The sequence below is a fragment of the Botryllus schlosseri genome, chromosome 13, assembly GCF_051294905.1.
Source record: "Botryllus schlosseri isolate E-star chromosome 13, Bs_hap1, whole genome shotgun sequence".
In the NCBI taxonomy this organism is placed as follows: Eukaryota; Metazoa; Chordata; class Ascidiacea; order Stolidobranchia; family Styelidae; genus Botryllus; species Botryllus schlosseri.
The window spans coordinates 7,560,462-7,575,667 of NC_137248.1; the positions used below are offsets into that span (position 1 = coordinate 7,560,462).

Consider the following 15,206-nt stretch of genomic DNA (forward strand, 5'->3'; position numbering starts at 1 on the left):
AATCGCGATTGGCCAAGTTATGAATAGTTGCTGGCATAGTATAATGTCGTGCCGAGAGCAAAAATTTTTCAGATTCACGAATGAATTCCGTAATTATTAGTAGCAGTATCACATATTACTATAAAATATTTATGTTTTCTCAGCCCATGTGATCAGATTCACCAGTAGAGTTTACGGAGGGAGTGCTTTCGAAAACGTAGGGCAAGTTATAAATGATAATGCGTCTTCGGGTTATTAGTCACGTTGTTACATGTTGTTATTTCTTGACCCCCCATCATGATTATCGAATGTATCGGTAGTGGAAATATATTGAAATCACCCGAATGTACCATAAACAAATTTCTTTCGTGAGAACACACGATTCCGATTCCGGCTCAGATTGAGAAGGGCGCTACTATATTAAAATCGAAAAATGATGTAATGCCGAGCGCGAAAAAAAAGTTAAAGATTGTATAAAACCTCTTAAATTTGGGAGGGAATTTGTAATTTAAATTTGCATGTCGACGGCCGCCCCCCCCCCCCCGGTTGAGAACCACTGAACTAGATTGAAAACGTTGATATCGATGTCAATTTCCTATAGTTTACGACATCCGAGACATGGTTTCATGTATCCTGGGATAGCCGGAGCGGCGACCCCTGACCGCAGACACTTTGGACGATAATGTCTGGTCAGACCCTCTAAGCCTGCGATTTCAGCCTGTCACAAACCACCAGGGTGGGTGCGATCAAAGTTCCCACTTCTGTAAAGGCTCATAAGGTAAATACCGGTAGGTCTTACCGTCGATGTTACAGTTACGTTATATGAAACAACGCCATTTGGTGACGCTGGTTCCGCCCATGTCACATCAAGCGACTGATTTCCCGCTGCTACAGCAATATTTCGTGGTGCAGTCGGAGCTGGAAATTATGAAATCTCGTTAATTTTTACCAAGCTCAAATTTTAACATGACTTAAATCGATCTCGCATTTTCACAGCTGCAAATTATGCTCTCTACATACAAAATTCACGATGTTGAAATCAGTAAATACACAATTATAACAGACTAGGGCGATGATAATACACAATTCATTCCTACCATCTTCCAGAGTTTCGCAAACAACAGATCCCTGTACCAGCACGGCATTTCTGACGGAAGAATGGACCGTAACCGTTATTGTGTAGTTTGTGTATGGATTTAGTCCTGAGAATGACGCTTCCCGTGTCATTTCGATCGATTTCATCATTGAGCTAGGTGTGGAATCAGCTGGCGTCAAGTCGACATGGTAACCCTAAATACGGAGAGAGTTTTCTCAACAGAGTCACCGACATTAGGTTATTGAAGTCTGTACAGTTTTACAAAATCACAAACGACTGTGACTCAATCCTCGATTGATTTAAATGCATGCGGAGTCGGCACCAGGTCAAACTTACACCCACCTTACGGCGCATATCCCCACCCGATAGTAACCTAACTAAGAGATCTATTGACTAACCAGGACCAATCATTGGGAATACACTTCTACAACATATCTGTGATTTTCCGTTTGAAAGATTTTGAAATTATTTCGTCGATTATATGCTATATTCATATTAAGATGTTAACCTCAGATTCTGATTAATATGTTTGCTGGCAAAAGTTGCCTAGAATTACTAATATGTACAGACTGTGTATTCGTTTAACGCGAGTATGATCAGACTAATTATCCTCAAAAGTCGTATCGATCATTTGTATCCGCTACCAAATACTTTGTTTGCGGTTTTTCTTCTGTATCATTATCGTTGCTGTTTCCTCGCTATATATTTCAATTGGATGAAAATAGCTATAATGGCTATAATAACAGCCGGACTGTACGGGTCAAGAAGTTAAGCGTCGAAAGCCTGACAAGCAAATGACATAAATACTGTTGTGAGAATGGTACAACAAAATCCTCGAATTCATTATAAACACACAGGCACTCACTCCAATAATAGTTTCATCGTTTCCACGGTCAGCTGGGATGGTAAAATTGATTTCCAAGTCTCTCTTTCCAGGTGAGCACATCACGGCCGGTTGAACGCGAGCTGAATAAATCAGAATACTCGCGTCTCCGCATTGAAAATTAACCAAACCGTTTCTCACGCGTCTCGCAACTTTTGTCGGTCCATTCCGGCGTGCAAGTGCACGTGTAATCGTACTGTTCATCCTTACAGGTTCCGCCATTTAGGCATGGTCCGGAATCGCAATTATTTCTATCTGAAGTAACGATGGGAAGCATCATGAATGACCATGCCGGGCACAGATGGTCGGTAACGAGGCATTTTTACTTTTTCATGCTGCTCAAGTAGGTTTCGTCTATTTACATTATCACTTACTCAAGTGGGCATAATTATTTACTTTTCCCGATTTAGATTTTTAAAAGCAGAAAGTTAAGTTTACATCGCTTTCATGACTTTTGACGAAATTATCATAAGAATCGTGTGAAATAACCCGTTTGTCGCGGTAATTGAATGTATCGTCGAAGATTGTACGGAATGCATGCCTTTGTAGTGTAGTTGGTCATTAGTAGAAGATGCATCTTACAATTTCGAATCTGATAACCTGCTAAAAGTATTCGGCCCCGCGACAATATTATTTTCCATATCTTACATTTTATACTTTCACTTCTTAAGTAGTGTTAACATGTCTTGATGAAAAACTAAAAAAAATTACCGAGAAAAGCATTTGTATATCACTCACCAACTTCGATTTCCACTTGAAATCCAGACTGCTTGCGGATGCGGTCAGAAATGAAGGCGAACCACAGTATACTGTGCACGGTAGAGTTGAAACCTTCTTCAGCACTTGGTGTCGTACCGGAGTATGATTTTTCCCTGCAACGATGGAACCAAATGAAGCTAACACCGGATAACATTGTCGCGATCGGTCCGAAGCTACTAACAGAGGACATCAATAATGCAGTACTTCTACTTTTTTGAAGTACTTCGGTAGTTTTTCCTTACATGCAGTACTCAGTCTAGTAATTCTACTTTGTAGTATTTTGTTATTCAGTTACTAACTTTTTGCTATTTATCAGGATTGTAACCAAGTCACAAGGCTCCGAGTCACAAGTCAATCTCACTTTTATAGTTTCAAGTTGAGTCGTTTTCAGTTCACCACCTAGTCAAGCCCGAGTCCAAGTCATTGTGTTGACTGCAGTTACCAGAGAAAGTCTTGTTTAACCTACTTTTTATAAGCCTATTTGGTGATATCGAATGGTTCACATTTATAATATACAATTTTCCTCACTATTAGCAGTTTCTGGTCGCATTTTCAAGTCCCAGTACCAATAGACGAGATAGCAATAGTGCGATTACTTTACTATTCTTCGAAATTAAAATGAAATGTCGGTCTAAGCTGTCTGAGTCTCGAGTCATATGACTTGGTTCGAGTCATGCGCAATGACCCGAGTCCAAGTCGAGTTGAGTTATTTCCGTATTTTGAGAAAATGACTCGAGTCAAGTCTGGTTATCAGAAAATCGTGACTTGAGCCGAGTCATGACTCGAGTCATTAGAACAATGCTATTTACATTGTCAAATCGAAGTATTATGTTCTTTCACGAGATAGAGATAACTAATCGTTGAAGTAACTCTTTAGGGTGTTTTTAAAAGCAATATTTCTACTCATACTCGAGCAGATATTGGAGTGGCCACGTCTACTTGAGTAGGTTTCTTGACTAATTGACCACCTCTTGCTACTAATTAAGGAAGATAAAACTGATGAATACATGCCTATTAGCTTTTTCGATATCGTGGTCTGTGATGTCTATGTCTCCGTATCCAAAATCCAATGCAGACTCTTGCAGAACTGTGTCGAAATACACAAATGTGGGTCTCCATCCAGTGTTAGTCGTCAGGTTGTAACTCCATTGTTGCAGCAATACTTCGATGAGAGGGTTTTCGGCGTCCTGAGGAAATCCTTCCGACTCCAGCAAACCTTGAAAGTGCGGGCAGTACGTGCGGTCTGCGAATACGGTCCACGGAGGGCACGTACTCCCTGCAATACAGAGTCGGCATAAATTAGCACAGCGGCTCTCAACCACTGGTTTGCATCAACTCTTTTGCCGGGCCGCCGAATATGTAACATCTCAATCGTAAAATGCATGAAGTTGGACGCTTGTCCGTTAATTAGAAAAATGAAACATAAAATTTTCAACTGTTCCAGAAATTTGCAACATATTTTTCTCCATCGTATCATAATATATATTTAAAGGACTTCTTTGGACTTTGTGTATGTGACAATGCCGCAAATGTTCTACCAAAATGTTTGAAAGCAGCAAGAACTTGTTTAAGATTAGTGATATGCGAAAGCTAGGAAGACTTATTAAACATAATTCTGCAATACAGCTCAGTATTTTGAGCAGTGGTTCTGAAACTTTGTTAGCCACGCCCCCCTGATAGTGAAAAATGTCGCATTGTTCTTTCAAATGAAACCACACAATCAAAATCTAGTTAAGCTTATTTAACAGGACTATGCATAACATAAACTTCAACAGACCTGTGTATCACACATTATAATATCTTAAACACACGGTAAAATTTCCCATTGCTTTGAAGTTTCATATATTTTTTTGAGTTGCATACTTTTGTCGTAATTACGTTCCTGGTTTACCTCGATTGTAAAGTTTCACCGGTTTGCAAAATTTGTTTATTTCTATTTTATCTGATATTTAGTTTATCTAGTCAAAATAATTCGTAAGCATCGCCAGAATAATTGTACTTTTAGAACAGGAGTAAAATACACAAGGGTGGTTTGGGCGAAGACTCTAAAATTAAGCAGGATTTGTTCATAGTTTCACCTGTGTACTCAGCCACCGTTGTTGCAGTGTAGTTTCCGGCACCGGCAGAGGTGTTTGCTCTGATATGAAACGTCAGATTCAAATAGCTCGGCAGACCGACCCACACGTAACTTGTGTACGTGTCATCCAGGATTATACACTGAGAATGAAATTCAATAATATGACGAGGGGAACATAAAAGACGTTATGACTCTGCTGGGGCTGTACAAAAATAATTTTACTTTTCAAATTTAAAAAAAGTTATTTTTGAACAGCCCCCCTACTCTGCATTTGACAATGTTTCGCAAATGCTTAATATAGAGTTGATTGCTGCCAAGTCACTAGCCCGTATTTATCATTATTTTGTCGTGGGATAGAAAAAAGTCATATTGGAGAAGACAGGGAGATAGTCGCAGTTATGACACTCCCCCACTTGAGAAAAATAGAGATTCTGGAACCGGACAGTATATATATGAGTGTGAGGCACAGAATTCATCACTAATGAATAGGGCGATTTTTTTGGCATGTCAAAATTGAAGCGTTACGTCAAAAAATGTCAAAACTGCTGACAAAGACGAAATTTTTTTGCAACCTGCATTTCGTTTATATCGTAGATTTTGCACTGTCAGTGAACTTATCATTTGACATTTTACAGCTTGTAGCCTACTTTATAGGCGGCCCGTTGTTCGTTGCTCATTGTGAATCATAAACATTCTACCTGAAACTTTTTTGGGCTCTACTTTTTGAATCGAAATACCTAAACACTTTTCAGTTCTTATTAGCATGTCTTAGATATTGGTACTTGTAACTGCGATTGTGTAGGAATCAGGGTTGTAATGACCCGAGTCATTTCATCAAATGCCTAAAATGACTCGAGTTATTGTGCTCTAGGCTAGGACCATGAAGACAGACATTTCATAATTACTTCCAAGAACGGTGCCCCATTATTGGTATTTTGTCTATCAGTCCTGATTCTAGGAAAAAAGGGCCAGAAACTGTCATGACTGAGTAAAATTACTATATTATGAATGCGTGCCATTCTATATCACGTGAATTGATAGTTCTACTACGTTATAGTTGCAAAAATTGAACAAAGTCTCTAAATTAATACTGACCGTCGGTTGGGTGGTGACTCCACGCAGTGCAACCACCTGTTGCGTCTTTGTGTCGTCTGCCGGTTGATAACATAACTGGTACGAAGTGACAGCGCCAAATCCGATTTCATCTGGCTTTTCCCAGGTGATGTTGACACGGTCCCGCGTGCCGGACCCCACACCCAAATTTTTTGGGGTTCCGGCAGCTAAACAAGTTTGACGCTGGAAATTTAGGGGGGGGGGGCACACAAAACAGAAATATACTCACGTCCTTCTTTGGTGGTGAAGTTTCTCGTGCCGAGGTTATTCTCAAAGGCGACTGTGTTGAAAAGAGGACCGCCGACCAATTCCACTGTTACATCGTACGTGGTATACGCATTCAAGCCTCCGACTTTGAAACCGCTCTGCTTGGGAAATACAATATTAAACCATTGCCAACAACTGCTGAATAGTTTCCAGCAAATAAGCAAATCGAATATCAAAAATAACCGAAGAAGCACAGCTGTGCACGGTGAGCTACATTGCTGCCATAAATTCAGTATCGTGCGGCTATGAAACTAGAAACTTGAAACTGTTTTTTTTTACGGTGATTACATGCCTGAAATGATGCCCTGTATGATATATAGTTCAGAATTTACATATGAAATCGCAACTATCAACTACCATTACCATAACATTGCGTACATGTGAAGGCATAACGCTGGCCAGCAAGTGACAAGCAATTATCTTCACCGGGCAAAAATTCTGTTTTCCATTTAAGAACCTTTTGGCGGTACAAAACTTCAATATACAGCCTTTGTCTCGATTATTCAAAATTCCATGACGGTGATGCCATATTTGGCGATACGATTGTTGATATACAACATTCTTCCAAATTTTTTACTAGTTGCCGACGATTACCACTGATGAGTGTCCACCGAAAATATTCGGGCTTATTCCAATATGATTATATTATTCAATTTTCCAATTATCAACAAAACAGGCCCGGAAACAAATATGAACCAATACCAAGATGCTTCCGTACCCATTACCCTACTCTTGTCAACCTCGCTATACCATTGTAACTATTGTCATTATGCTAGCAATCAAGTGAAAATAGGTGAATAAGATTTACAGAAATGGTGAAAAAATTAAACTTCACATTGGCGAGTTAGTAAACCAGATACACTGTTCCCGTTTGTGATCACTGTTTTGAGAAATAAGATACTCACGCCAGTAAGATCGTTCAATGATACATTGTATGTCAATATGTTCCCTCCCGTAGTGATATTTACAAGGAAATATGCAATGTATTGTGCCGATCTCCATGCAGAAGTGATATCAAAATTGATGGACAGAGCATTCACATCTTCTGTGACCGAATAGTTGCTCAACACCAAATGGGCTGTAGATAGATATCGGAATCGTAAACTTCTCTTCAACGCAAAGGCTATAAATTCGGACTCACGTTGGCACGTGGTGCCAGTGCCGGTGTAGAATTCATTACATGTACAGTTGTAACTTCCATCTGTGTTGATGCACGTAGCATTTGCATCGCACGGATTCGGAATGGAAGTGTGGTTGCATTCGTTGATATCTGGAAATGAACATATTTGAAATGTTACCAATATTAAGCTTTTATATAAATTCGTTTCAATACACCAACACCTAATACTCTACCAGTAAAAGTTATCTATTAAAAAAATTGTGTGCCTCTCATAAACTGTTGAAGGCACGATGAATTGAAAATCGGAATTGATCTGGAAGACAACCAATCTTTTTACCCTCCTGTTCTTTAGATCTCAAATTCTGCACGTTGCTAAGACTCGGTAGTCAGATACAAGTCATGTTCACAACAACAATACAATTTCCAATATTGCTGGAGTTAAGGAACTAATTTACAAGAAGCAAATTTACGGAAGAGCTTCTTGGAGGAACAGAACTTCAATATACAATTAAAAAGTATATTCATATTGAAATGAACCCGAATATTTTCGGCTGACATTCGTCAGGGGTAATCGTCAGCAACTAGTAGAGAATCGGAAAGAACATTGTATATCAACAATTGTATCACAAAATATGACGTCGCCAGCATGAAATTTCGAATAAGAGAGCGTTCAATGTACTATTTTTAGTTGAAACGTGACCTCCCAAGGAATCTGTTGAATAATCCTGCTTGTGCGAAAAATTATCGAGACGACAGATTTCGAGTCGCCAGGGGCCATTCACACTCTCATTTGTGTGCCTTGGAGTCGACTATTATCAACACACACCAGCCAAGGCTGTGTCAACAAAAGGAGTTCGTGCACCATCTAAAAATAGTACATTGAACGCTCTCCTATTCAAAATATCATGCCGGCGACGTCATATTTTGTGACACGATTGTTGAGTTGATATACAATGTTCTCTCCAATTCTCTAAAGGTTGCTGGCGATTACCCCTGACGAGTGTCAGCCGACATTATTCGGGTTCATATCAAATTTACGGAAGAAAATATATCGCATAATTGGGGTGAACTGGTAGAAAGTTGATTGTCAGCGGTACATACCCATATCGCAGTCGGTTCCTTCATACCCATCGGTGCAATTGCATTTGTAGGCGAACGTTTCGTCGATGCAGTTATAGGTGTTTGCGCTTGCGCACATTGCAGTGTCACAATCGTTGGGATCTGTAAATAATCGGTGGTAATTAGATTAGTGACCATGAAAACGAAGCAATAATAGAGCAAATAAAATCTCAAATTCAGGCAAAAAACGAGTTGTTTAGTGAGTGGTGCTGTAGTTGGATGTTGTTTGTCTACCGCAAATAAATACTTCAACTGAACAATTTATTGCCGTCATCGAATGCAAAGCATTGGAAAACTTGGCCTAGCAACTATAATGTCACGTGAACAACAATTATTATGGCAATTAATGACAAGTGATCAATTGAAAGGAATTCGACTTATTCTGAAAAGAACATATTATCGAATTGTACATCTTCAAAACTGCCCTTGATAGTAGATAATCATATATAGAACTGTGGTGGGAGATGCAACACGCCACCAGGATACTCCCTTAAAGTAGCTTTACTTAGTATATAGAATGTACTCATTTCGGTTTCATTTTAACTGATGAAATTCATGCGAAAACGCCCGTACTCACAAAAGCGCTTACCGTATTCAAACTTTATCACAAATCCAGTCGAGGCATTCAGTCGGTCTGAAGTGAAAGCAAGATTGATGAAGCCTGAACTCAAAGTAAGGGTAGGGTCCGTATTCGATTGATTAATGAACGCAGTAACATTGGAACTGTTGGCTTGAATGTGCTTGGACCCGAAAATTCTCTGATCGACGTTGTAAAGTTCATCTTTGGTACCAGAGAGCTAAAAATATATAATCTCTCTCAATGTAGAGTATGTTATGAATGATTCATCGGAGCATGCGTTACACATCTATGAAATATGAATAATTGCAGACAGGCGGCGAAATTGTGATAAGTTGAAAGCAGTGCGCGGTACAAGTACAAGCTTGTGAACATTTTCAAGTGAATTGACGGGATACACAGGAGAGTCAAACATCTCAAATAACGAAAAAAAGTACAGTTGTTCAGGGTGAGTCAAATTACTGCCGCATATTCAACTAATGGAAACTCACAACTTTAAATCGTTTGTCTTCGAACGCGAAAACTTGTTGAGGAAAAAAATGTAAAATAACGATAAACAGTATCAGTAATAATAGTTTTCAAAGCGACACAAGTTGTGACTGCGAGTTTTGAAATGAAAATTAGTAATTTATTAAATTAGCTTCTTGAAACACACCAATTCCTTACAAATGACAGCAGGGATTCAGCAAGCAGTGCTCGGCACCAACTAATTTGCTATTATTGAAAATTTAATGAGATTAGTATTTTAGCTTTTTAAACACGGATCCTAGTTGGATTCTTTATGAGTGTATGTGATAGATTCTTTGCATTTTGAAAGCTGTAATAAACAACGTGAATGATGAAAGCAATCGTGAAAATATTTACAACTGCATGGAAGCAGTGCGGAAAAATTCTTGATCAAATGTACAAGCAGACCGTGAATAGACCAAAATCAAATGCAATAGGTCGTTTCGGTCAAAAACTCTGTCTGTCTGCAAATTTTTGAAGAAGCCTGCAGGTGCGGAGCCAAGAGTAGTATAAAATGAGTTACCAATACAAGTAACCGCAGGCTACCGACTCCGACGTTCTCCTAATAACTTACGGCAACTATTTCGGAGTTTAAATCGCGAACGTTTCCAGGATAGAACAAAAGAAAATCGTCCTTCTCCTCCGTGTTGAACTGCAGGAAAGTGAAACGAATACCTGGAGAGGAAACAGCAATGTCTTTTAATAGCTGCAGAACACTGGCAGATTGATTTGAAAAACAACAACACTGTGCTCTGGGATTGATAACTATAGATATACGACACTTGAATGGTAGGTAAGAGAGAAACAATGAGTATATTTAAGACATATTACAAATCGACAAATTGAATATTCTAAACTATAAATAATACTAATTTAATTTATTAGCCGAATAGCATGCGCTTAACAGCTTATGCAAATCATTTCAACATTTCCCGAAAACAACTTTGTAAAATGATCGTACCTGTACCGTTTGCTGGTTGGGTGAAATTGAAAAATGTCTCATCGAATGTCGGGTAAAGGGTGTTACCCGTCCAATTCACCGGAACATCAATGAAACCGTTTCTGTTTGCCAGACATGTGGAATTGTGGTCGCAGTAATAGTCTGGTTAAAATTAACGGAAAATATCAATAAGATATATCTGTATTAAATTATTGACAGATTTTAACAGACCGATACTTGTGGCTGTGACCTGTAGTAAAACTTTAACAGCACACTGTATAATATTTCCATTCTATGCAAGGTACTCTTGGTTATGCAAAAAAAAGGAGTTCCCACAACCTTGGGTCTATTTTCAAGATATACCAATTATATTATATTATACCAGTTGAGATGAAGTATTCCTTCACCTACTTTCCTTTTAATGACCCCCTTAATCCTTTATTCCATCCCAAATTAGCATTTTTTTGTATTGTGCCAAGTTAAATTACCATATTTATCTCAGCCTGGAACAAATTAATTTCAAAGTAACATTTGTAATTTTTGAATTTTGTAATCAAACCAGATGACCCTAGCCAGAGTCGTATACATTGCAGCCTTTCCTACACATTATTATTACCACACGATAATATAACTTTCTTTCCGGTTGCATGGATCAATAAATATCTCGTCCTCTCTGTAATAGTGGGTTGCAGTTGTATAAGTTACTAAGGAAGCATTCAGTCTCGTTCAATTGGAATCGATTACATGCTTTTGAAAATCCGAAGTATTTCATCTCTCACTGTGACAATGCCAACAACAATCCTTTTATACAATAAATTGATGACTGTAAAAATAAGAAAATGACAATTTGATCAGCATGATTACCGCATCCTTCTTCCTCATCGCGTGGTCGGAAAGTTGGGAAGTTACAGAGGCACTGGAACGTCCCGGGTACGTTGTTACACGTTGTCTCTCCGTCTGTACAGTTATGTAACGCGTCGTCGCATTCGTTGATATCTACAATTTGTCAAAATATTAATCAATAACTATTTGTCCAGAAAATTTAAAATTGCACAAGAACCATATGGTAGGGAATCGAATTACATCATTCTTTCTCAAAGAGAAAGTGGTGCAAAGGATTTGGAACATAAATTAAATGCATTTTTTTCCTGCAGATCTGATGCAGTTCAGGAAATTTCACTCATAACAAAATGCATGTCCTCGAAATCATCAGAGCAAGCACATTTCTAGATTAGAAAAAATTGTCTTCAATTCCATCGACTTCCTTGAATAAAAAAAATATTGAATGAAAATTTAATTCCAAGTATTTAGAAAGAGAAATTGAACTTGCTTATATTGTCAGAAATAAGTTTGAAGGTATGAAGACGGAAAATATTGACATCAAAAATAAAAACGCACAATATCATGAGCAATATGAAAAAAACATACCTGTACAATTGATTCCGTCGCCAGTATATCCATCCTCACAGGTACACGTGAAGCTACCATTTCCGTTCAAGCAATTAGCATCACTGTGGCAATTATTAGATCCATCCATACATTCATCGATATCTAAAATGACAGCTCATTATCAGAAATGAATTGCAGATAAAATTATCAGGTCATCATTCCAATGCTACATCAGAGATTGGAAGAAAGGACTTTATTCAAAGAGGGTCTTTTATTGGTAAATAACAACAGCAGTATTTGGCATTACACTTCATAAAATTTAAATGACGATCAAGATGATACAACTATTACATGATAAAGATATTTATAACACAATAAGAAATATTCAATAAGAACTTGTTGGTCAAATCCCATTTTGTGGGTCAAGTTCTTCAAATGAACATCAGTAAATATATTAGATGTCATTACCCAATACCCGATCAAAATGTCAATATAATTAGAATAACCAGTTATTTATGTTTTAAAGGCAGCAAATAGCATACTGCTAGTGTGTGATTATACATAATAATAATAATACATAACATCGAAATCAGTACCGACACTGTAACAAAACTGTTCATAGATTCTAGGATCCGATGTCAGCCACAGTAGATCTATCCAAGGTTGACATTCAACAATAACCTATTGGAACTAGAGATTTCAAGGATTTCATTCTTGAAATTCACAGAAGTTATATTTTTCTTTTTAGCGATATGTATCCATTATGTAGAACAGTAAAAACGTGATTATATCAACCTTGAAACAGCAAACCTGCCTACCTTCACAATAGGTGCCGTTTCCAGCGTATCCTGTTCTGCAGTTGCAGTTGAAGGAACCGGCAGTGTTGGTGCAATTAGCATTATCGTGACAGTTGTCAGGAGAAGTAGTGCATTCGTTTATATCTGAAGTACATTGTCAAATTTGTCAGGTATTGCTGACCGGTTAAAACAGGATTATGTACCGTCGCAGGTCAGTCCGTCACCCGTGTAGCCGATGTTACAGTCGCATGTATATGAACCATCGGTGTTTGTACATGTAGCCTCATTGTCAACATCGCATTCGTCAGTACCCACACCACATTCATCAATATCTGAAACATATGTGCCGTTCCTAAATCAAGGACTACATATGCATCAAAGGATTACGTCCCCTTGAAGGTATATAAAAAAAGACAAAAAAGCACATTTACGTTAGTGTCGGGATTTACTAGCTCATTGAATCTTTTCTTTGGCGGTCCACCAGCCATTGTTACACTATATGGCCTGAGCAAGATTTTCAAAAGGAATAATTTGGCGTTGCGATATCGTTTCACCTCAAATAAGCTTGACAACCACATGCCATAGTGTAGGATGGCAAACTATTTTATTTCAATGAGATCAACACAGTACGTGAGCGTAGTTAATCCTGTCACGGTAGTCAGATGTATAGAAGTAAAGTTTCAACACAGAGTTGGGTATTTTGACATGACATGACGGTGGCATATCAGCAGAGGTGGTCAGTAACGAAGTACTTCTACTTTTTCGAAGTACTCAAGTAGTTTTCCTCTACTTCTGGTACTTACTCAAGTAGATCTGTTTTTCGCTACTTCTACTTCGTAATATTTTGTGAACTACTTACTTTTCGCTATTTCAGTTTGTCAAGTAGAAGTAGTTTAATCCCCCAATAAGAAAGATAGCCAAAGGAATTTCGGGGCTGTTGTCACGTAGTACCAACATTTCATTTTCATAAAAGTCATGTAATACCCAGAATGTTCGTTGCGCTTCGCGCACAGTAGATATGAAGTGGCAAATATGTTTTAACGAAATTATCGCTGAATATAATTTAGATACCGGGTTGCGTGGTTCCGTTCACACCGCATTGTCGCCTATACCAAATATTTCATCACAGTAAGTATGGCCCCCATAACGTTTGAAACTACCGTTCCGCAATCTAGCAATTAACTATTAGCAGCCCATGACGTGTCCTAATCTGGAAAAGTGGACTTTGACTTTTTTTAATGTTATACTTGTTTTAGCAGACCCCCGTTGAAACTTTCGGGAGAAAAGACATGAAATATATTTTTCTCTTTTTAGAAGTAGTATTTCTATTTTTCTTTCAATTACGAGTATTGTAAGTTGAGACCTAATTATAGTTTCAGTTCTTTTGCCAGGAGAAGATACATGTTGAAGTATAAAAGCAAGTGTAGTAATGCCTTATATTTTCCGAAAATAAAGCTATGCACTATATGACATGTTTACGGTCAGCCATATTTTAAATTAACGTATACTAATCGCGCAAAGTGTTGAAGCCGTGTCCGACACAACTTCTCCGTATTGCTATTCGACTGAGCAAGGGGCCTTATGATATGGGGGAGGGCGCCACGCCATGATTCATGATATTGTCTATATGGGGTGTTCGAGTAAACAGAGGATTTCCATATCAATACTTTCATTGACATCCCATGATGTGGACGACTGCTTATGCTGTCAAAAATTGACACCTCCTGGGATACATCAATTGAATCAAGCTCTATGCACCTACCGCATAGCTCCATTCGCAGCTTTTGACAGTCCATGCGAACGAATTACGATCGTTTTCACAACTACTTACTTACTTGAGTAGATTTAAAGTCAGTCAATTCTACTTCTACTTGAAGTAGCTTTTGATTGCTTATGTGAGAAATACTTCTACTCGTACTTGAGTAGATTTTTTCGTCGCTACTTCTACTTCTACTTAAGTAGCTTTCTTGACTACTTTGACCACCTCTGCATATCAGACACTGTAGACGCACATGAGTATTAGCATTTAATCATAGATTCGTACGGGCAATTGAATCGAATCCAGTCAATCGGCTACTGTACTAGTGAGGATTATACAATATTGGACCACAATCGGGATAATTCCAGTGACTAGGCTGTTTCTGAAGCATTGACGGCGGTTTGTTGTGATTTTCCTCAATGAATTTTAGGAATTCTTGCGATTTTGCAATCATAAGAAATAACAAATGGCATACCTGCGCAATTTACTTTCCCATCTCCAGTGTATCCAGTGTCACAGGTACAATCGTGTGACCCATCGTTGTTTGCGCAAGTAGCGTTATCCTTACAATCATTAATTTGTCCCGCAGCACACTCGTTAATATCTGAAAATGACATTCAGGAATCATAGACATTGAACATCACTTTTTGACAGGGGTGTGCAACCTGAAATTAATGAGAAGGGTATGAGTGAGAAGGATATGAACTTGACAATAAGTTTAAAAATAGAAACAGCAGCCACCAGGTAATTTTTATTTTTTACTAATCAATCTGGGCACTTTGATGGTCAATAACAGTGCATTATTTGGCATTACACTTTATATA

At 38.3% G+C, this 15,206-nt stretch overlaps 1 protein-coding gene across 9 annotated transcripts in view; it reads right to left on the reverse strand.

The window, feature by feature from the left end:
- LOC145453159 (uncharacterized) overlaps positions 1-15,206 on the reverse strand; it is a 65,637-nt gene that overhangs the window by 21,468 nt on the left and 28,963 nt on the right. For 7 of the 9 annotated variants that reach the window (XM_080331108.1, XM_080331107.1, XM_080331105.1 and 4 more), the window contains 20 exons: positions 14,858-14,986; positions 12,827-12,955; positions 12,645-12,767; positions 11,866-11,988; positions 11,302-11,433; positions 10,459-10,599; positions 10,072-10,172; positions 9,003-9,210; positions 8,396-8,515; positions 7,316-7,444; positions 7,080-7,252; positions 6,137-6,272; positions 5,890-6,074; positions 4,796-4,934; positions 3,729-3,993; positions 2,697-2,830; positions 2,100-2,213; positions 1,941-2,041; positions 1,077-1,269; positions 779-897 (listed from right to left, as the gene is read on the reverse strand). In XM_080331108.1, coding sequence (XP_080187234.1) covers positions 779-897; positions 1,077-1,269; positions 1,941-2,041; positions 2,100-2,213; positions 2,697-2,830; positions 3,729-3,993; positions 4,796-4,934; positions 5,890-6,074; positions 6,137-6,272; positions 7,080-7,252; positions 7,316-7,444; positions 8,396-8,515; positions 9,003-9,210; positions 10,072-10,172; positions 10,459-10,599; positions 11,302-11,433; positions 11,866-11,988; positions 12,645-12,767; positions 12,827-12,955; positions 14,858-14,986 — 2,894 coding nt within the window. The remainder of the gene's footprint in view (positions 1-778; positions 898-1,076; positions 1,270-1,940; positions 2,042-2,099; positions 2,214-2,696; positions 2,831-3,728; positions 3,994-4,795; positions 4,935-5,889; positions 6,075-6,136; positions 6,273-7,079; positions 7,253-7,315; positions 7,445-8,395; positions 8,516-9,002; positions 9,211-10,071; positions 10,173-10,458; positions 10,600-11,301; positions 11,434-11,865; positions 11,989-12,644; positions 12,768-12,826; positions 12,956-14,857; positions 14,987-15,206) is intronic. The other 2 variants (XM_080331112.1, XM_080331111.1) reach the window with 2 other exon arrangements.